Here is a 22,508-nt window from a genome sequence, read left to right as displayed (position 1 = left end):
AAAAGAATATTTTTAATATTTTTAATTTTTTAGTGTATTTAGTAAATTTTAATAAAAAAATAAAAGTACTAAAAAAATAAAAAATATTAAAAAAACTAAAATTTTTAATTTTTAAAAAAATCTTATATCTAAAAAAATATTTTTAACATAATAAATAAATAAAAAATATTTTTATATTGTTGAATTAAGCTCAAAAGTAGTTCTTAAGATTGACGTGGTGTACTCGTCCTAAAATTTTAATTGCATCAATTAATCTGAGATTGACAAAATGCACTATAATAATTCCTGATCCATTTTCTGTTAACGGTGTGATGACGGAACTTGATGATATGGATTGCTAGTGACATATGTCATTTTATGGTTTGGACACGTGTAATGGTATGATGACAGATCAATTAATAACACGTGACATGTTGGCATGGATAATTGTGCTACGTGTTACAATACTATTTGGCCACGTATCAACTTATGCCACGTGTCACAACATTATTCGTCCATGTGTCATCTGCAATATCATTATTCTAAATGAACCAAATAGGTCTGTGACTTTACATTAAGTGACTAATTAGTTCTTGAAATTGAATGTCGTGCACTAAATTAGTCTCTTAACTAGTTTTTTCTATTTTTTTTTTTTTGTAAATTCAAAATTTTCAATATCTTTAGTTGCACTAATTTCAATTATATTTTTTCATATGTCGTTTAAATACAAGTGTTTTTATCTAAAAAAATATTTTTGACATAATAAATAAACAAAAAAGAATTTTATATTGTTGTACCCAATCATAATTGCTAAATAAAAAGATATTTTAATATAAAATATCCAAACATAAAATTAATTTTACTTTTTTAAAAAATCTCTTAAAAAAAATCTTTTTGTAAAAACTTACTCAAACAAGTCATAAATTATTTGAGTTATTACTTATTTAAAATTTAGAATTTATGGTATAAGAAAATTGTCATTAAAATAAAATTTTAACATTTTACAAAATTAATCTAATAAAATTTTATTTTTCTTTTTAAAAGTTTCTAATCATAATTTTGTATGGTAAAAAATTTTTAATCAAGTTTCTATAATTTACACATTCTTAATCACATGGTATGCTACATAAATATTTTTCATTTAGGTTCTATAGTTTAAAAATTTTGAAATAGAATTCCTACATCAAATGACAAATCTTTTTTTTGTCTGTTTTGATATTTTGATACAATATAGGAATTTGATTATAAATATTTCAAATTATGAGAAAATCATTAAAATTTTCTGTAAATTGTAGAAACTTAATTGAAAACTCCAAGCTATAAAAAAAACCTTAATTGAAAACATCTGCACATACAAATATTAAAATAATAAATCCCATTTATAATTTAAGTAAATTATTAATTAAATTTTCTAATTATTATACCATTTTCTTTTGATTGTGTGACAAAATAATCAATTTTTATGGGGCAATAGTAAAATTTAGTTTGTGATTTGATGTATACTCTTTTTTCCCTCCACATTTATGAAATTTGGATTGCTTTGAGAAGCTGACAGGGGTGATAAATGTGAATACATTATAACATTAAGACTTAGTTTAGTTAAAATTTTAAAAAAATTGCTAAATTCCTTATATTGCATATAGTAAATAAAAAAGATCATCTGTTTGTACTTACAATTTTAAAAATAGAAGTATTTTTAAAAACATCTAAGATAGAACTTTTCAAAACTCGTTTGTATTTATCTAAATTTCAAAAATCTAATATAACCTCATACATTAATTAATATCCAAATTTAATTCTTACATTAATGTCTATTATAATATTTTTAAATTTTAAAAATTATTTTACCAAACATACTTATTGTAACTTATACTTATTGAAAGTCATTTTTAATTTAAGGGTTAAGTACTGAAATCGTCCTTAAGGTCTGGCGTGAAAATCAAAATCGTCCCCGACCTTTTTTTGTTATTAAAATCATCCTCAACGTTACAAAACGTTATAAAATCGTCCCTTTCTATTTTTTTTGGACCAAATTACCCTTAACTATTAATAAAAATAATATTAAAAAAAAACAAAACCCACCACCATCCCCCAGACCTTAGGGACGATTTCAGTACTAAACCCTTAATTTAATTTTACCAAACATAAATATTACAACTTTTAAAAAATAAAAAGTTTGCCAAACCAAACATAAGCACTACACTTGCAAATCAATTTCAAATGCTAAAAAATAATTTAAAAAAAAGGGAGGGAGAGAAAGGGTTTGCAACTACATAGTCACAATTTCCTTTTCCTCGTTTGTTTTGAGCCTTCTTGACAAGGTCTAATCCATTTCGCTGCATTTCTGTAAGTACCAGCAACATCACAAACATATACAATTATACAAGAGTTAATACTCAAATTCGTCCCTAAAAGATACCTCGATCTCCATATTAGTCCCCGAAAGATAAAGTTAATCAAAAAAGTCCTTGAAAGATACACGACTAAATCAAGTTCGTCCTTCCGTCAAATCGCTTAATGACTTGGCTAACGTCTGCTGATATGTGACGTTAACTACCACGCTGGCAGAGAAGAAAAACGACGCCGTTTTAAGTGAATGCCCTGATAGTCATGTCGGCGTCGTTTTGTGGGCAGAACGGAGATTTTGTGGTTGGTTGGTTTTAAAATGTGTGAAGTGAAGCAGCAAGAGAGGAACGTGTGGAGATGGGTAAAGGCAACCCACAGAGAAGAAGCACCAGCGACGAGCTCCATACGGCGGCAAGGTTCGGTGATCTCGTCGCTGTTCAGATGATTTTGACTTCAAACCCTTTGGCTGTTAATTCCAGAGACAAGCATTCGAGAACACCATATCCTCCTCTCATTTATTATCACTACTAATTGCTAAAGGAACCCTAACACTCTGTTCGGTTCCCACAGTAAATTCTCCATTCAATTCGTTTGCTTTGAAGTTTATCTTGTTCTTCCCTGATGATAATTGAATCCATTGCACCGTGATTTTCTTCCTTTTCCTTTTTGACCTATCTGCATCGAATCGTGGATTAGCTTCCCTAATACCATTGTATTGGAATCTCTGTTGACTTATTGTTTATGCTTTTTATCTTTTTGTTGTATGAACAGAGTTGTGCTGCATGTTTTATCTGAAAATGATTTGGTACTTTGTTATGTGCTTAATGTGTAATGCCCTATGAACTTGTTATTATGGGGTAGGGTTGTTTTATTGGCGAGTAAAAATGGGGTGAAACTTTTCATGGAAGTGTTTGATGACTAAAATTACACATGGACTCATGAAGCTCATCAAAGAAAACTTTCACCCAATTTTTTCCCTCTAATTAAAGATACCCTAGGAAGAATTGGAAATAAGTAAGGATGTTTTATATAGGGTAAAATGAATTTGGTTTGTCTTGGAAATTATAACATTTCCACTTTGTTCCTTTGACAATTAGCTTTGGACCATAGACTTCATTTAGCAGCATTTGCTGGACATGCAGAGATAGTAAGTTATCTGTGCAAGAATAAGGCTAATGTTGGTGCTTCTGCTATGGATGACATGGCCGCAATACACTTTGCCACTCAGAAGGGGCATTTGGAAGTTGTTAAGGCTCTAGTTGCAGCTGGTGCATCCATCAAGGCTTGTACTCGCAAAGGCATGAATTCATTACACTACGCAGCTCAAGGTTCCCATCTAGAGCTTGTTAGGTACTTGGCCAAGAAAGGGGCGAGTCTTACTGCCAAGACAAGGGCAGGAAAGACTCCTTTGGATCTTGCTAACAATGAAGAAGTCCGCTCATTTCTGGAGGAATTCGAAAGATCAGCCAAGAACAGAGCATCTAGCAACAAAAATAAAGCTGAACAATCTGATCCAAAAGCATCCACGTTGGAATCAGAAGATAATTCAAGTGCCAAACAGCCTGCAGTGGCTGTCGATGAAGAAAATGGTGACGGAGAGAAGACAGAGACTAATGAGGATGACGAAAATAGTGATAGAGAGAAGAGGAAGGCTAACGAAGAGGATGCAAGAGAAGACTCATCACAATCAAAAAGGGCAAAAGTTAAGTTGAGCCATCTCCAAAGTTCAGATGATATCCAAGAAGAAGAAGAAGAAGACATGTAGGTTGGCAGAGGCATAGTGTAGTAGAACAACACACCACCACAACGGCCTCCATTTGTTGCCTCCATCGTCGCCCCAAACCAGCAATTTCAACACTAACCCAGGCATATGGCCCACTGATTGCTGAAGACGACATATTTATCGTCGAAATTAGGATTAGGTTTCAAACAATTAGGGACTGATTTGAACTGTTTTGCCAAACTTACCTTGTCAGCAATCGGTTATGACACTTTGGCCTCTTCCACGTTGGAAGCTAACGAAACACGTCAGCAGACGTTAGCCAAGTCACTAAGAGAATTGACGGAAGGATAAACGTGATTAACTTGGGTATTTTTCGGGGGCTCTTTTGATTAACTTTATCTTTCGGGGACTAATATGAAGATCGGGATATCTTTCAGGGACGAATTTGAGATTTAACTCACCAAAGTAAATTCATTTTATGAACTAGAATCCGAAAGCTAATCAAATTTCCACGAGAAGAGAAAGTTAGAAACAGATCAAGCGATGTTAGCTCGCGTGACTAGTAGAATTATGGCTGCTGAAAAATACAGAAATATTAATCTCATCACAAGGCACTGGCAGCAATATTATACAATCCTTTGATGGCCATTGCTATCATGAAGTGGTATTTTGATATTTCATCAGAAGAAAATGAAAAAGTGACGCGGGGTATTATTTTTGAATTGGTCAAATTTACACCAAGTTGCCACTCTCATTGGTCAAATCATAAAACTTTTTATCATGAAGCAATATTACTCTACTTAATGTGAGAATTCACCTGTCTTGTAACTGAAGTACTGAACTGAACTGAACTTTAACTGTATGGCATTGCAGTGCTTTATGTAGTCGCATCACGGCGGCAATTGCAGTCGTTTCATGTGCCTTTTACTGCAATTCTCAGCATTTCCAAAACAACTGCAACAGCAACCGCAACTGTAAGTGGCAGCATGCCTTGCGGTATTGGAGTCATCAGTTGGGTCAGCATAGGTAGTAAAAACATCTCTTTTAAAAATTGAATCAATCATAAGAATCTAGTTTGACCTAAAGACAACATGACATTGAATAATAAGCTCATACCTTCAGGCAAGAAGGGTCGGCTCCTGGACCAAGCATTCATGATAATAAGTTGTTTCTTCCCAGTGTCCCATAAGGACATTGCTCAGCAGCAGCAGCAACCACCTTTTTCCACTAGGGGCAGTCAACTACACGAAAATATAACACCACAGTGCCCTTTTATAAATCATATGAGTTTACACCATTTATATTTAAAATCTCTTTTAGATGCATTAGGATATTTAAAGTGCATAGGCACACAAACAGAATAACAAAAGCAGAATAAAAAGTTTATATTAGGATACAACTAAAAACTAACCATTTTGCAGCAAGAAACTACCTCCTTATCCACGCCTGAATGATTTTGGTCCATTAATCATGAAATCACTAATCATGCAAAAAAATTCTTTCACATGGCCTCTGCAACTTTCTCCATAGTCCATAATATTAAAATGACCTCTTCTCACAACTCTCCAAGAATGGAATCACCCAATCTCCTTCTCTTTTAACTCCTTCATCCGCTTTACATACCACACTGTTACCCCCTTTACTCGGTTCATCAAAATCTACCATTTGTTTTGTCTTCCTATGCTGCAACAACACAAGCTCCAACATGTTCCTCCGAGCAGTGTAAACAGGATTAGGCTCAATCAAACTCCCCTTCCTATATACCTCCCTAAGAATAACAGTCTGAGTTTTCCCCTTTGTGGATATGTAGAATATCCCAGGGTGCTTCAGCAACAACTCGCGCAGATTAACCTCGATTGCGAAATCCCTACGAAAATGCACCAAATGATCAACATGAACCATCTTCTCGACAGTCATGCTCAAAAGCTCGTGAAGAACAGCAACAGCTCTCTTCTCATACCGATCAATACCGCCCGAGTTTCTAACCCTTATGGCCTCTTTGCTCTCATAAGGCTTAGCATAAGGAAGCCTCTGCCAATTCTTCAATCTCTCTCTAAATCCTTTCTCAATCTTGAAACCTGTTGGGAGGTTAATTGGGAATGCAAACTTGGTCTCAAACTCACTCAACCATTTTTCAGTGTATTCTTTTTCTCTCCATTTCTCAACTTCAGCAACAACCCCAAATTCACCATTTTCACAAACCAATTCCACAACCTCCAAGCCAACCAACCTGAAGTCATCACTATGCTTTCCCAAAATTGAGTCTCGGAAATCATCAGGCAAACCAAGTTCCCTTTTAATCATCCTCAAAGCATGAACACGAAGTGTGCCATTCACTGACATCATAAGAAGCTGCTTCACCCTCTTCACAACCTCCAACTCATTTTTCCTCACAACAACACGTTCCATTAGGACCAGCTCCTTCATCTTCCTTGTGACCCTGCAACACGGGTTCTTCCTTACGGGGTGAAGGAACACCTCGAAAATGTGTGGGTACTTGCGGAGGAAGGAGCCAATAGGGATGTTGAGTCCAAGGATGTTCCTCCAGCGGGACATGAGCTGCAGGGAAACGAAGGTTCCACGCTTCCGGGAAGACATGAAGGTGTGGATTCCAAGGATGAGTCTGAGCTTGGACATGCAGGATACAAGGTTATCGAGGTGAGTGTCTCGAGCCTTGTCTTCTAAACGGGTTTGTGCAGAGATTGTTGGTTTCTTCCATCTTCTTTGGAGAAAGAGGAAATGGGTGAAAGGGTGAGAGTTTTGGTGTCTAAAGAAGCTTGACAACAGGTTCATGTCCTTTATTTAAGCGATGGAATTTGAAATAGCACAATGGCTTGCAATGATGCTTCTTACTTTTGGAACTTAGCTTGTGATGGCCTTCCCTCGAGTGTCGCCAACATAGCTAAGAAAATCCCAATGAATGTGGGAGAAAATAAGAATTGCAATCATATTTCACCAGACTCAGAATTAAAATACCAAACTGAGGATATAGTTAATGATTGATAAAAAAAAGTCACAAAAGACATTAGGTTGGGGTGCCAATGAAAATTTTATCAACAGCAAAACACCTGAATTTGGAACAGAGCCAAAACTTAAAACATGATGGTGAATATCATTAGCAACACAGGTATAATGAATTTGAGGCGTAATTAAAATCAAAATCCTTATCCAAAAGGACTGTAAGGCGAGAGTTGAATATGAGGCATAAAGAAATGGATTCTAGAGTATTACTAGAAACGCAATGTTAGACCTAAATCAAAACTAACTACTAAATCTACCAATTAACAAACAAATGAAAAACCTAAATTTCAAAACTAACTACAAAATCAGCCAATAAACTACCTAATTAAAATAATAAATTTTAAAACTAACTACTAAATCGTCTAATAAACTACCTGATTAAAAACCTAAATTTTAAAACTAATAAATCAGCCACTTAAACCAATTCTACTTATCTAGAATTTAAAAACCTAAATCAACTAATTACTATTAATAAATTAATTAATTATGTAAAGAAGAGCTGAAGATTAAACTCACTGGAGTGAAGACAGGGAAGTAGGAACTCACCACTCACAGCGAGTAGCAATTAGAGGCGGGATGACGACGGGACTGGCGAGCAGAGGACGGTGAAAGGATGAGAAGATGAAGGACAGACACCGGCGCTGTGAACCAGAAGCGACGAGGAGCTGACGACGACGTGAATGAGCGAGCAGAGATGCCGCCTGCTTCTGCCTGTGCCTTTGCATAGTTCTCAGAACCAAACCCTTGACGAGTCAAATTACTAGATTATTGATTCGACAAGTTGAACCGATTAACTTAATTTTATTTAAATACAAATATAAAATAGTTAATTTACAAATATTAAATTTATAATAATAAAAAATATATATCTTTACTAGCACATAGTAACAGTAATCAATTATCAATTTTTAAAAATAACTAATAAAAAAATTTCAATTTACATTAAACTTACATTAAAACAATTAAATAAAAGCAACAATTAAATATTAAATCTACATTAAAATAGATCAATCAATTATTGAGCTTCCGTTCAAATAACAATAATCAAGTATTAAAATCAAAGTTCTAAAAATCGGACTTGTCATCAAACTACTCTATTTACTGATTTATTAGTTTATTAGTTCAATCGATTTAACTGTGGTTTAACTGAAAAAATCATTTTATAATAAAATAATAAATAAATTATAAATAAAAATTATAAAACATAATTATAATCTAATATAAACATTAACATAGAGTTAAACCCCAAAATGGTCCCTAAGATTGGCGTCGTGCACTAAAATTGTCCGTCTCTGAGATTGACAAAAATGCGCCACGTTAGTCCCTGACCTATTTTTCATTAACAATGTGATAACATGGCTTGATGACCTAGGATGTTAGTGACACGTGTCACTCCATGATTTAGCCACGTTAGCCACGTGTAATGGTATGATGATGTGTTGACCAGTAAAACATTGCATACTAATGTGGATAATTGTGTCACGTGTCACAGTGCTATTTGGCCACGTGTCGCAACAGTATTCGTCTATGTGTCATCCATTATGTCATCATTGTAGATGTACCACATTAGTCCCTCACTTTGCGTTAAATGACTCATTTAGTCCTTGAAATTGAATGTCGTGCACCAAATTAGTCCCTTCACTTTTTTTTTCTCCTTTTTTTTTCTATTAATTCAAAGTTCTCAATATCTTTGAATCCATTAATTTCAATTCTATTTTTCACATATTTTTTAAATACAAGTGTTTTTTATAAAATATTTTTTCTCTTGTGGGTACTCGTAACCGCCGTCTTAGAGTTGACATAAAGATATTTCAAGCACCCCACTACCATCTCCGACCTCTTTTGTCTAGATTGAAGAGGTCGGAGATGGTAGTGAGGGCGCTTGAAGTGCCTTCAGTCTAGCCATTTTACACACAATGGAAACGTGTATTTTATAAGAACCGAAAAAAATATATATTTTAATTCTTAATTTCTTGTTAAAAACACATTTTTTTTATGAAAAATGTGTCTAATCAATCATATAATTCTTTTTTTTATAATAACATACTTATATATTACAAAATTTACTAATGTTAAATTATTATAGAAAAAAATTACTAAAATCTTAAAAAATTTTATAAAAACACTTGTATTTAAACGATATGTAAAAAAAGAATTTGGATCCTCTAAATTTTAAATTTGTACTTTAGAAGGTAAAATATAATCTTCTATCCTTGAATGGTTTCTCTCTCATATTTATTCTTGGTCCCACCTATAAAATAAATGGTGAGAGATCACACTTTACTCTCTAAAGTGAAATTCAAACTTTAGATAATCCAAAATCCGTGAAAAAATAAAATTGAAATTAGTGCATCCAAGATATTGAAAATTTTAAATTTTTAAAAAAATGAGAAAAAACTGGTGAAGGGACTAGTTTGGTACACGACATTCAATTTCAGGGACTAAAATGAGTCACTTAATGTAAAGTGAGGGGACTAATTTGGTACATCTATAATGATGACATAATAGATGACACATGGACGAATATTGTTGCGACACGTGGCTAAATAGCATTGTGACACGTAGCACAATCATCCACATTAGCATGCCATGTATCACTGGTCAACACATTATCATACCATTACACGTGGCCAAATCAGGAGTGACACGTGTCACTAACAGCCCACGTCATCAATCCATGTCATCACGCTGTTATTGAAAAATGGATCAGAAACTAATGTGGTGCATTTTTCTCAGCAAGTAAAGATAGTAGTTCAGGTATGTAACATGTGTAACACATAGTTATTAAAAATGGACCGGACCGGCCAGTTCGACCAAAAAACCAATGAACCGGATCCTATATTGGTCCGGTCCGATAATTAGACCGTATAAGATAAAGAACAAATTTTAGTTTTAGAGAGACAAAGTACCATAAACGATGTTTTCTTTGTATGCAGATAGCCGAAGCAAAGAGAGCGTCAATTAATCAGCAAAGAAAAATCGAAGAGCTTGAAGCGCAATTGAATGAGGTGGAGGATGTAATAACCAAGGTTCTGAAAATCGAACCGGTCATTAAACCGCTCTAATTACTAATTTACTAGTTTATTGGTCCAACCGATTCAATAGTGGTTCAACTGAAATACCCGTTTTATAATAAAATAATAAATAAAATAACTAATAGCAAGGTTCCCAGATTAACTAACAAAACAACAACAACAACAACAACAACAACAAAGCCTTGTCCCACTAAATGGGGTCGGCTACATGAATCAAACGACGCCATTGTGCTCTGTCATGTGTCATGTCTACAGAGAGACCATTTACATGTAGATCTCGTTTGACCACCTCATGGATGGTCTTCTTAGGTCTTCCTCTGCCTTTCGCCCCTTGTCCATCTTCCATCTCATCCACCCTCCTGACTGGATGTTCTATTGGTCTTCTTATCACATGTCCAAACCACCTAAGACGCGATTCCACCATCTTTTCCACAATGGGTGCTACTCCAACTCTCTCCCTTATATCTTCATTCCTTATTTTATCCAATCACGTATGACCACTCATCCATCTCAACATCTTCATCTCTGCCACACTCAGCTTATGTTCGTGCTCCCCTTTAGCCGCCCAACACTCCGTACCATAAAGCATAGCCGGTCTTATAGCGGTGCAATAGAATTTACCTTTAAGTTTTAAAGGCACTTTTTTGTCGCATATAAAACCAGACGCACTCCGCCATTTTGACCACCCTGCTTGGATCCTATGATTTACATCCTGTTCAATCTCTCCATTATCCTGTATGATGCACCCAAGATACCTAAAACTTTTAACTTTTTGTAGGGTATTTTCTCCAATCTTCACCTCTATATTAGGGTTTTCCCTTCTCGGACTGAACTTACATTCCATATATTCCGTCTTGCTACGACTTATACGCAGACCATACACTTCTAAAGCTTCTCTCCATAATTCCAACTTCTTATTTAGGTCTTCCCTTGACTCTCCCATAAGGACGATATCATCGGCAAAAAGCATGCACCATGGCACAGGCTCTTGGATGTGCTTTGTGAGTACTTCCAAGACTAATATGAAAAAGGTATGGACTTAAGGATGATCCCTGGTGTAATCCTATACCAATAAAAAATTCCTCTGTCACACCACCTTGAGTCTTCGCACTAGTTGTGGCCCCATCATACATGTCTTTAATTGCACGAATATATGCGATCCTTACCCTCCTCTTTTCTAAAACCTTCCATAAGACCTCCCTTGGTACCCTATCATACGCTTTTTCCAAATCAATAAACACCATATGTAGATCCCTTTTATTACTACGATACCTCTCCATCATCCTTCTTAAAAGGTATACCGCTTCAGTGGTAGATCTGCCTAGCATGAATCCAAATTGGTTCTCTGTTACTTGTGTCTCTTTTCTCAACCTCCGTTCTATCACCCTTTCCCATAACTTCATGGTATGACTCATAAGCTTGATCCCTCTATAGTTTTCGTAACTTTGTATATCCCCCTTATTCTTGTAGATAGGTACCAAGGTGCTCTTTCTTCATTCATCAGACATCTTCTTTGACCTTAAAATCTCATTAAAAAGCTTGGTTAACTAATTGATGCCTTTTTTCTCCAAGACCCTTCCAAACCTCAATCGGGATATTATCAGGTCCTACTGCCCTACCATTTTTCATCTGCTTTAGAGCCTCTTTTACCTCGAAGTCTCGAATTCTTCGATAGTAGCCAAAGTTTTGATCTTCTTCCCTTGTGCATAATCGACCAAGGCTCGGAAGAGTCTTCTGTCCCTCATTAAATAACTCGTAGAAGTAGCTCTTCCACCTTTCCTTAATCTCCTCCTCTTGAGCCAACACCTCTCCATCCTTATCTTTTATGCACTTAACCTGATCCAAATCTCTCGTTCTTCTTTCACGGCTCTTTGCGATTCTATATATACTTTTTTCTCCTTCTTTTGTATCCAAAGACTGGTAGAGACCCTCATATGCTCTTGTTCTTGCTTCACTTACAGCCACTTTTGTCTCTTTCTTAGCTGCCTTATATTTTTTCTAGTTATCTGCGTTGAGGCATAAAGACCACTCTTTAAAGCACTCCCTTTTTATCTTTATCTTTTCTTGTACACTGGCATTCCACCACCAGGACTCCTTGTCTCTTGTTCCTATTCCTTTAGATTCACCAAAGCTTTTTTTTGCTGTTCTTCTAATAACTTCTGCCATTTTCCTCCACATCTCTTTCGCACTTCCATTTCCATCCCACTTTGCCTCTTCTCCTACCCGTCTTAGGAAGCTTCTTTGTTCCTCACCTTTCATCCGCCACCACCTCGTCCTTGGGTTCTTCGTATAATGTCTTTTCCTCAACTTTTGCCCAACGCGGAAATCCATGACGAGCACCCTATGTTGTGTTGTCAAACTCTCTCCCAGGATAATTTTACAATTAATGTAAAATTTCTGGTCGACTCTCCTCAACAGGAAGAAGTCGATTTGAGAGCTTGTCATGCCACTCTTATAGGTTATAAGATGTTCGTCTCTCTTTTTAAAACATGTATTTGCAATGAGAAGATCAAAGGTTAAGGAAAAGTCCAAAATAGTTTTACCCTCGGCATTGATCACCCCGAAACCATGGCCTCCGTGAATACTCCCATATCCAGTCACTTCTCTACCAACATGGCCATTTAAATCTCCTCCTAAGAAAATCTTATCTCCCAAAGGTATGTCTTGAACTAAACTCTCTAGATCCTCCCAAAACCTTATCTTGTGTTGTTCGTCCGAACCCACTTGCGGTGCATAGGCGCTAATCCCATGGAAAGCACCTCTCTCCACCACAAGTTTGATAGAGATGATCCGATCTCCCACCCTCTTGACATCCACTACGTCATTCTTCCACTGCTTATCCACAATTATTCCAACCCCATTCCTATTCTTCACATTTCCTGTATACCAAAGTTTGAAGTAAGAAGTATCCAACTCCCTAGCCTTCGCACCAACCCATTTTGTTTCTTGTAGGCACATAATGTTAATCTTCCTCCTTGTCATGGTGTCCACCACCTCCATGGACTTTTCTGTTAGAGTGTCTATGTTCCATGTCCCAAATAGATTAACTAACAAAAAATTATTCAAAATTTGTTACAATAAAAAATAAAACCATAAAAAGATGTGCTATCTTCTACATTCCAATCAAAGAAAATACCTGGTAATATGTTATTTTCCAAAGGAAAAAATAGAAAATAAATTAGAGAAAGAGCGAGAGACTATTCCATGCCACTGTTTCACAGTAACTTCACAACTGTTTTATTTGCAAAACAAAGTCATTCACGAACTAATACTAGAAAGAAAATGAAAGCATTCATGGCCAACTAGATAGAATTGCTTGCATATTTAGAAAAGAGTAATCACCCAAATTTTGGTTCAAAAGAAACAATGTAGTTTTCAAAAGTATATACATTGTTCTATTCAACATATCTATAATAGAAAAGAAAAGAATAAACTACTCTACTTATTAGTTACTACCATATGTCACAAAATTTGATACCTTCTATCTACCAATATGCAACAATACAAAGGCTATGGGATCAAAAGCATACAGATCACTACGACTTAGTGAGGAATATGAAAGAATATATCCACACATCAATAAACAAAATTTTGATATCCAATTTAAAAAAGAAACTAAAAAGTTCTATCTACCAATATGCAACAATACAAAGGTCATGGGATCAAAGGCATACAGATTACTACGACTAGCATCAACAAATAAAATTTCAATATCAAATTTAAAAAAGAAACTAAAAAGTTAATTCCTAAAGTGGGTCACAAGATTTATATCCTTAATCATCACAGGGCCAACCTTAGAGAGAATGTCTAAGCATGGTGGTAGAATCTCTTTGGAAGCAGGGATTGAGCCATACTAAACCAATAGGAACAGTTTTAACATGGCAGGTTTAACATGGCAGGAGCATTTTTAACATGGCATGTTTTCATCTTCCACTTAATGAACAATTTATTAAATCAACAACAGCAAAACACAATATAACAATTAAAAGGTAAAGAACAACACCAAAATAATAATTTATCAAATTAACAAGTTAATAAGATCAATTAAAACTGAAAATCAAAATAACAAGAACAATTAAAATTTTAAACTACAGCAAACCAACAACAAAATAAGAACTAGAAAACATACTAATCATGAAAACAACAATCAAATAAAACAATAACTGAATAATTAATACAAGAAAGAACAAGAAGAAGGTAAAAAAAATCACCCTAGGATGGAGAAGTTCTGAAATTCAAACAGTACAGGAGAGGGAGGAGCTTTAAAATACGACGGAAATGGTTGAACGGAGACTGAACAATGGCTGAACGGTGGCTGAAAGGCGGCGGAACAGAGGCTCGAACACGCGGCGTAGAGGACTGAACAGAGGGCTAAGCAGCTCGAACAAGGGTTGGCCAAAAAGGGCAGAACAAGGGTTGGCCAAAAAACAGAGGCAGAAGCTTGGCCAAAAAAGAGGCGGATGCGCGGCGAACAAGGGTGATGTTGCGCCGAAGCTGTAGCAATGCGGATGGTGGCGGTGGCTGGACTTTGAGGAACGGCGACGAGAGAGGGCTGCTTCGGGGCTTCCTCCAAGCTGCCTTCGAGTTCTCTTCTCTGCGTTCTTCAGTGTGTTCGTTCAGAGGCCAGAAAAAGGAAAGTGAGGGAGTGAGGGAGCTCAATGAGAGGAAGGAGGATAGTGGCTGAGTGAGGCTGTGAGAGAGGAGAGGCCAAGAGGGTGCTGCGCATTTTGGTTAATGGTTAGGGTTCCTCTAACCAACGACGCCATTTTGAGCAAATTCCAGAAGACCGGTCGAGTCCCGGTTCAGTTCGACCGACCGATTCTTTACTGGTTCGATGGTCCAACGACGGTTTCTAAATTTTTCGGTTTTGATATATGCAATTCGTTTCTTATACCGGTTCACGGTTCAATTGATTCGACCGGTGGTTCGAACCGATTTTCAGAACCTTGGTCATAATCACCAGGCTATCTTGTTTGTTATTAATATATGTGCAAATTAAAATACATATAGATATCTTTTAGCAAATAATTTATTTCTATTTAATTTATTTTTATTTTAATTATAAACTCACTTATTTTTTATTTTTATAATTATATAATATCTATTAATATTTTGATAGAGTAAAATTAACAAAATACTTATTGTTCCTGTTTTATATTGTTTTAGAATAGCTAAATATTTTTAAAATGTTAGTAAAAATATGTATTTTAAATTTTTGACTATATTTTGTTTTTTATTTACATAGAATTGGATCAATCAATTTAACTGATGATTTTTCGGTTGAACTAATGACTCAATAACTTAATCGGTTCGATCATCGGTTCTGATAATTATGATGTTGGATGATAGTTTAGTATTTTCTTTTTAGATTTGACCAACACAAAAACAAAAAAAAAAGCGCTCTATTGTATCACAAAAATAGAGAGGTAAGCATCAAAGTAGTCCCTAAAGTTATCCTCGAGGCTCAAAGTAATCCCTGAACTTAAAAATTTGTCGAAATCGTCCCTGAAGTTGATCTCCGGTACTCATAGTGGTCCTTCCGGTGAATTTCGTCCAGCTGGCGCAACTGGAAAGCTGACCTGGCGTCGTTGGTGACACGTTAGCAGCGCAACGGCTAGCTGACGTGGCTTAGTAAACATTTTGGACTCAATTTGGTCCCTAATTTTAGGTTAAAAACCCTAACCCCAATTGACTCTCTTCTCCTTTCTTCTCTATCGCACAAATAACCAGCCACTGCATTAATATGGTAAGCTTGTGCTTCTGTATTATTGTTGCCATTTTTAGGCATGTAAGTTAAGCTTTTATTTGTGCCACCATATGCAATCTTTTGGGGTGACTAATACCTTCTGTTCTAGTTATCTCTTTTAGAGCCCCCTGTTTTTACTGTTTTGGTTTTTGTGCCTCTCCAGATTATTACTTTTGATAACTATGGTGTCTCAGGTCATTGTAATCATCGAGATGTGCATTATGGAGTAAGGCAAGTTAAGATATTATGATACTACTATTGATCAATATTGAACTACTATTACTTTAAATTTTGTAGATATGCATGATGCTGATTGTTTATTTTTAATTTTTATACTTTGGCACCACTTTTTTTGGTTTTTTTTATTACTTGAGTTTGTCAAATGTCAACAGTGCTCAACATCGCAGATTTGCTTTTCTTAGTTTACAAAAATTGGTATTGAAGTGACACAATGAATGTTTCTTACAACTGATATATTATAAATTAGCAAATGGCCATGATCATCCTTTATATTCTTTAATCTTTATATATCAATCCTGAATCACCCATAGCTTAATAACTGTAAATGTTCTGTAGTTATATTTGCTGAATCTCTTTTGATAATGTTTATTGCAACATCTTATGTTCCTAATGTAGAAAAATATAGACTCTACTGAGGCCAAAATTCAAATGCAAAGAAAGGGAATGTACTAAACATTTAAACATATTACAAAGTGGTTCATTTTCTACAAAACCGAACCACATTCTTATCACTAGCTTCAAAAAACTTGGCCTTAACTTTGTTTAGTGATGCAGCAATATCTGTCATGTTCATTCGTTCTTCAGGTAAATCCTCACAACAATTTAAGGCCGGTTTCAAGATAGATGATGTAGATGCTATTATGTCATCAACATGGTGGTGACCTTCATCTTGTAAAAAGTTAGAATCCACAACTTGATCAATTGCTCGTGACAATGATTCACTAATCCAACCTTTCATGCTTAATCCTGCAACAAACAAGTCATCTGTTGGCTTCTTTCTTGTGAATGTTTCCATCAGCATTATCCCCAAACTGTATACATCTCCCTTTGTAGAGATAATCCCTTTGGATCCAAACTCTGCAACTCAAATTACCCTCGTTATTTTAAATAAAATATTTGTTTATAGAACAAGTATATGTGACAACAAGCCACTAAAATTGGAAACAAAATGTTTAGATACCACCACCGCAACAGAAAGTGAATTTCTGAACTAATGAAAATTACTACAGAAAAAGTTAAAGAAGCATTGTAGTTCAACTTTGATTACAAATTATTACTAATCAAGCATATGGTTATAATCAAATGACCAAAGTTAAAAGGGAAATTATAATCTGGTGTAGCATAACTTACCCGGTGCAATGTAGCCAACTGTAGCCATGGTCTTGGTATATTCTTTGGATTGTCCCTCGCCAAGCAATTTGGCAATGCCAAAGTCACTGACATGGCCAACCATGTCTTCATCCAATAAGACATTACAAGGTTTGACATCACAATAAACCACTATAGGTGAAGATCCATGATGCAGATACTCCAATGCAGATGCCACATTTATCATTATATTTAGCCTTTGCAAGAAGTCCAAACAATGATTATGAGAATACAACCATCTCTCAAGGCTCCCATTAGGCATGAACTCCATCACTAAAAGCTTGTAATCTATACTTGAACAACAACCTATGATCTTCATGAGATTTCGATGGCGCAGATTGAGCATTGCTTCGCATTCTACACTGAAGTTCTTTGATCCTAATTCTAAGTCCAAGTTAAACACTTTGACAGCAACCAGCATCCCATTTGAAAGTAAACCTTTGAACATAGAGCCAAAACTGCCCCTACCAAGCAAATTACTCTCATCAAATCCATTAGTTGCCTGTGATAGTTCATAGTACGAAATCATTCTGGCTGCTGGTAATGCTGATAATGTTCCTTCATTAGTATCACCACCATTCTTTCTTCAACGCCTGACAAGAAAAAACACACAGAAAACAACCAGAATGATTGAAACCATTATAGGCAATATGCATTTGATGAAGAATATGTTTGCATTTGACCTTTCTTCTTTACTTTACTGCATGCTGGGACTTGTAATCTGGCATTTTCACAAAGTGCTTTATTAAACATGAAAGATTGAGCAGTGAAATTTTTGAAAGGTCTACCACTCGGAATCTCTCCTTTCAAACTATTATGAGAAAGATTGATGAATTTAAGATAATGAAGTGACTCCAGTGATCTTGGAATCAAGCCAAACAAGTTGTTTTGAGATAAGTCCAAATCTGTCAAACTTATCAAACTGCCAAGTGAATCAGGAATACCCCTACCAATTTATTTTGTGATAAGTTGAAAATTTGCAAATTTTGCAATCTAGAAATGGCCCCAGGAATGCTTCCTGAGATCATATTCTTTGATAGATCCAAGAAAGTCACAACCTTTAAGTTCCCAATTTCAATTGGAAGAGACAGAATTAAAGCATTGTCAGACAAGTTCACCTCAAGAATGTCTCTGAGGCTCCAAAGAGAAGAAGGCACCTTACTGAGTTTGTTGGAGTTCAAGTAAAATTTTCTTAGAGAAGTAAGATTACCAAAGCAAGTTGGAACCTCTCCGAAAATTAGCTTGTTCTCAGTTATGTACAACTCACTCAGCTGCTTGATTTTGCAGATTTTGCTAATGATGGTTCCCTGCAGACGGTTGTTGCCAAGACTCAAATATTGAAGAGAGTGCGATGGAGAAGAAAGGAGAGGAGAGTCAATTGGGGGTTAGGTTTTTAACCTAAAATTAGGGACCAAATTGAGTCCAAAATGTTTACTGCGCCACGTCAGCTAGCCGTTGCGCTGCTAACGTGTCACCAACGACACCAGGTCAGCTTTCCGGTTGCCAGCTGGACGAAATTCACCGGAAGGACCACCATGAGTACCGGAGATCAACTTCATGCAACCTATGTTTCTCCTCCAATCTTTTATTTTCAAGGAGTTAGACTAACGTATCGCCTCTAAGGATATTGAATTTGCAGAGCGGGCAAGTTGCTTTTGTCCGGAGCCAGCGGCTGATGCATCCACAGTGGAAATGATGGGTACAGGGGAGGCGATACAGTTCTGCTCCATCAACATAGGGGGATAGGCAGATGCAGCATTCCTACAATATTATCAGTAGAAGTTTAGTTCTCTGGTCATCATGTGATTTGTAACTATGTGAAGTAACAAAACATAATAAGCAATTTTCAGGGGGTTTAAAATAAACCCAGAAGAAACAGTATAACACTGTGAGATTGAATAATAAATCAGTGATAATCACAATCATATTAGGTACAAATCAAGGATAAAATAACACCTATCTAGGGCCAAAATAACGATCAATGAACAGTTAGGGTAGCAAAAGAACATCATCGCATTATATAATTTTGACAAGCCATGTTTAAAACCAGACCAATCCAAGTATAGATTTCAACAGTTTGTCAAGTAAAAATTGATACAACTAAAGCTCAGTTTCTTTTGAATAACTAAAGCATGGACAAGCCAAATCCACCAGACAAAGAATCATGGAATGGAAATGGGTAACAAAGGATATATCAGAAAAGATACCAAAATGACATAACAAAGTAAATAAGGTTGCCCAAAGGGAAGAAATTTGACATGAAGGGACATAGTTACAACTAATAAGATTATAAAATGATATTAACACTAGAGAATGACTGAATGAGAGATCTGAAAAGATGTACTCACAGAATCATCTGGTTCGAGAAAAAGTTCACTGATATGATTTTCATTGTATGAATCCGATTCTGCTTTTACAATTTGCTTCTTCTTGTCATCAACCAACACTAACAAATTTGATTGGCCAAACCTATACTTAGGAAGTGACCTAATATCCTCTTCTGATGCACCTTCCCTGATTCTTATAGCATAAGCTAATGCTATTATTGGGATAAGGCAAAAGAGGGCAAAGAAAATTATACATGCCATCCCAATGCAAAAGATAATAAAAAATACATCAAAGGCTAGAAACACCACTGTTAACCTGCAACAATGTGATAAATACACCATTGAGTATTCCAAGCTTCCAATAAATTATGTAAGGATGACACTAATCAACCTATGTTAGAAGATGAAGCAACAAAGAACAGACTTTTTAGAGTAGTGATAAATATACAACTAAACCTTGTCCAATTAAACGAAGTTGACTATATGAATTAGGATCCGCTATATTGTTTTGTTATAAATCATGTCTACATTCAAACTATTCTTACCAGTAAAGTTGCGGAGAATCTTCCAGTAGTGCTTGGCCGCCCACAACAATCCAATAAAATCCAAACACCCACCAGACAGATGATGCCAGAGTGTTCACCGGCTCTAACCTCTTCAGGATGCTGAAAGCAATAAATAACAGTAGAATGCAAATTCAATTATCTGCCAGTGTAAAGGAATAGAAAGGCAAGCATACTGCACACATGGATATAGAAAACCATTCTTCTTCCCATATAACACTTTGAACATCAGTCCCCAACACATAAATAAGACAATGTAAACTGGTGAAGGTGATGAGGGTATTCTACAGAAAAGAAACCTTGCAAGAGCTATCCACATTTTCATTCTTACAAACAATCCACATTAAAATAAGCACTCAACATCTCATTCTTTTTCCAGAATTTTGCAATGACAGTTAAAACAGAAGTAAGCTTCATGGACAGTCAGCCCTTTAAATACACAATAATTATGCAATTCTAGTAGGTAACTACCATCGTAGATATGACTAAACATTAAACCTCGCTAATATAACGATACCCTGGTGGCATTGCTCTGACTTAGATACATGATTGCAATTCAACTGATACTTTGATCTAAATCCTCATCATAACTATCGTATGTCATCAAATGTCTAATGGCTAACAACACCACAGAGCACCTCCTCATCATAGTACATACATTATACATAATCGATTACTGAATTGAAGATTAACAGACTATGCATTCAAGTAGTAAGCTTTGGTATAAAGTGTGACTAGAAAAAACGAACTTTAACAAAATAAGCTAACCTATTATACTGTTTAAGCCAGTTACAAATATGTTAATCCATGCAAAACGGAATAACTAACTGTGTACTTTCAAATTCATCATCAGCTTAAAAAAATGGTTACTGTGTCATTTTTAGACCAATTAATAGTTTAAATAACAAAATTGCACGACCTGATAGCACATTTGAATTCAAGGCCAATAAAGTATAAACTGCGTAGTAGAGGAGATTGAATACCTAGAATTTCTAAATAAAACCAAGACATAACTCTCAGTGATCACTAAAATGATAATCATCACACACAAATTAAAGGTTAAAATATTCTCCTTAATCATCCACCCTATCCCCTCTCGTTTAAGAAATATCAGCTTCCTCTAACATGCAGCCAAAGATTCAAACTTTAATATCTAACCAGGATTTTTCTCTCTCTCTTTTTTTTTTAAATTTAAAAAATCCATTGAAAAATAACTGAGTAAATAATTAAATATCAATTAACTAAAAATTTCACCATAGCCAGAAAAATAAAAACCTAATCTTAGTATCTATCAATTCAATAGAGTTACCTGTACGGACTCTGAGACAGCGAAGGATCCCCGATTCTCCTGCGATACTCGAAGAACACGAAGCAAATATGGAGCACGCACTCGAACGCGTAGCCACAGAGCCACAGCCTCAGCGGCGTCGCTGGCCGCTCCCGGAGCGTGGAGAGGAGCACGCCGGCAGCCACGACGACGAAAGCCAGGTTCCACACCAAGTCCAACACGAGGACGGGCCTGGAGTACGCGCATCCTCCGCCATCGTCATCGTCGGAAGCGTCGAGGCCGTCGTCGGATCGGCGGTCAGCGCAGTCGGCGAGGAGCATGCGGCGGCGGTCGGCTGCGATGAGGCGGGTGGTGTAGCGAGCTAGGGGGAAGGAGAAGGTGGTGGTGCGTAGAGTGGAGGTCCGGAGCATGGGATCGCTGGCTCCGGCACTGATGACGTGGCGGTACTGGTGGTCCATGTTAGAGAGAGAAAGGGTGAGGGTGCGTTTGTGTTTGTGGAGAGAGTTTGAATAGAAAAAGAAGGAAAAGCGTTAGTACTAGAAAGGAGTGGGTGGTGATGGTGGAAACTAGAGAGTAATGAGTTAAAAGAGTAGTAAAGGGGGGTGATGATTCTGGTGAAGGCACAAACAGAATTTCAGCGAGGGCGTGCGTTGTGTGGTGGTGTTGTTGGTGGTAGCACTTTACACGAAGCGGGTTAAACGATGTCGCATCCTGACTACGACGGTTTTCTTATTCTAATTAATTTCACTACACTACCACGGAATTAGGAAGGAAAACAGGACTACGCTTATAATAAGATTTGTTGTCCTCAACTTGGCCTCAATATTAAGTCTAAATTGTTGATAAATTTGGCCTAATTTTAGTAATTTAAAACTTGTTAAAAATCTTGATGATTTAAAAAAAAAATAATATAAAATAAATAAATAATCAAGTAAAATCACGACGGTTTCTAATTAATTTCACTACACTACCACGGAATTAGGAAGGAAAACAGGACTACGCTTATAATAAGATTTGTTGTCCTCAACTTGGCCTCAATATTAAGTCTAAATTGTTGATAAATTTGGCCTAATTTTAGTTTTTAGTAATTT

The 22,508-nt window shown here is 36.0% G+C and overlaps 4 protein-coding genes across 8 annotated transcripts; 1 reads left to right on the top strand and 3 right to left on the bottom strand.

Annotated features, from left to right (window-relative positions):
* On the top strand, positions 2,171–4,116 carry LOC107648318 (putative ankyrin repeat protein RF_0381). Its single transcript, XM_016352233.2, has 2 exons — positions 2,171–2,827; positions 3,438–4,116. The coding sequence occupies exons 1-2, from the start codon at positions 2,683–2,685 to the stop codon at positions 4,088–4,090; spliced, it is 798 nt and encodes a 265-aa protein (XP_016207719.2). The 5' UTR covers positions 2,171–2,682; the 3' UTR covers positions 4,091–4,116.
* On the bottom strand, positions 4,577–7,841 carry LOC107604709 (protein ROOT PRIMORDIUM DEFECTIVE 1). Of its 4 annotated transcripts, none has more exons than XM_021104676.1 (4): positions 7,586–7,841; positions 5,460–6,950; positions 5,165–5,289; positions 4,577–5,038 (listed from the first exon to the last, which is right to left on the bottom strand). In XM_021104676.1, the coding sequence occupies exon 2, from the start codon at positions 6,839–6,841 to the stop codon at positions 5,588–5,590; it is 1,254 nt and encodes a 417-aa protein (XP_020960335.1). In that variant the 5' UTR covers positions 6,842–6,950; positions 7,586–7,841; the 3' UTR covers positions 4,577–5,038; positions 5,165–5,289; positions 5,460–5,587. The 4 variants fall into 4 exon arrangements, with proteins under 4 accessions (XP_020960335.1, XP_016161842.1, XP_016161843.1 ...); XM_016306356.2 differs by having other exon boundaries at positions 7,616–7,841; XM_016306357.2 differs by having other exon boundaries at positions 4,577–5,002; positions 7,616–7,841.
* LOC107604710 (E3 ubiquitin-protein ligase At4g11680) lies at positions 12,378–22,191 on the bottom strand. Of its 2 annotated transcripts, none has more exons than XM_021104674.1 (6): positions 21,439–22,191; positions 20,112–20,231; positions 19,570–19,882; positions 18,794–19,000; positions 17,772–17,776; positions 12,378–12,407 (listed from the first exon to the last, which is right to left on the bottom strand). In XM_021104674.1, exons 1-4 carry the CDS (start codon positions 21,873–21,875, stop codon positions 18,839–18,841), a joined length of 1,032 nt encoding a protein of 343 aa, XP_020960333.1. In that variant the 5' UTR covers positions 21,876–22,191; the 3' UTR covers positions 12,378–12,407; positions 17,772–17,776; positions 18,794–18,838. The 2 variants fall into 2 exon arrangements, with proteins under 2 accessions (XP_020960333.1, XP_016161847.1); XM_016306361.2 differs by having other exon boundaries at positions 12,391–12,407; positions 19,588–19,882; positions 21,439–22,189.
* Positions 16,178–17,967, bottom strand: LOC107647131 (probable LRR receptor-like serine/threonine-protein kinase At3g47570). The gene is made up of 3 exons (XM_021105593.1): positions 17,936–17,967; positions 17,222–17,823; positions 16,178–16,948 (listed from the first exon to the last, which is right to left on the bottom strand). The coding sequence occupies exons 1-3, from the start codon at positions 17,965–17,967 to the stop codon at positions 16,569–16,571; spliced, it is 1,014 nt and encodes a 337-aa protein (XP_020961252.1). The 3' UTR covers positions 16,178–16,568.

This window comes from Arachis ipaensis, chromosome B06 (genome assembly GCF_000816755.2).
Source record: "Arachis ipaensis cultivar K30076 chromosome B06, Araip1.1, whole genome shotgun sequence".
Lineage (NCBI taxonomy): Eukaryota > Viridiplantae > Streptophyta > Magnoliopsida > Fabales > Fabaceae > Arachis > Arachis ipaensis.
The sequence above is the reverse complement of the archived record's forward strand: the minus strand, read 5'-3'. Positions and strand labels throughout refer to the sequence as shown.

Coding starts and splice junctions, on each gene's coding strand:
- LOC107648318 (XM_016352233.2), top strand. CDS start 2,683: ATGGGTAAAGGCAACCCACAGAGAAGAAGCACCAGCGACGAGCTCCAT. Junction 2,828..3,437: donor CAAGCATTCGAGAACACCAT/ATCCTCCTCTCA, acceptor TGGACCATAGAC/TTCATTTAGCAGCATTTGCT.
- LOC107604709 (XM_021104676.1), bottom strand. CDS start 6,841: ATGAACCTGTTGTCAAGCTTCTTTAGACACCAAAACTCTCACCCTTTC.
- LOC107647131 (XM_021105593.1), bottom strand. CDS start 17,967: ATGCCAGATTACAAGTCCCAGCATGCAGTAAA. Junction 17,824..17,935: donor AAGTCCCAGCATGCAGTAAA/GTAAAGAAGAAA, acceptor CAGGCGTTGAAG/AAAGAATGGTGGTGATACTA. Junction 16,949..17,221: donor AGTTGGCTACATTGCACCGG/GTAAGTTATGCT, acceptor TTTGAGTTGCAG/AGTTTGGATCCAAAGGGATT.
- LOC107604710 (XM_021104674.1), bottom strand. CDS start 21,875: ATGGACCACCAGTACCGCCACGTCATCAGTGCCGGAGCCAGCGATCCC. Junction 20,232..21,438: donor CTGTCTCAGAGTCCGTACAG/GTAACTCTATTG, acceptor TATTGCTTTCAG/CATCCTGAAGAGGTTAGAGC. Junction 19,883..20,111: donor GATTCTCCGCAACTTTACTG/GTAAGAATAGTT, acceptor ACATTGTTGCAG/GTTAACAGTGGTGTTTCTAG.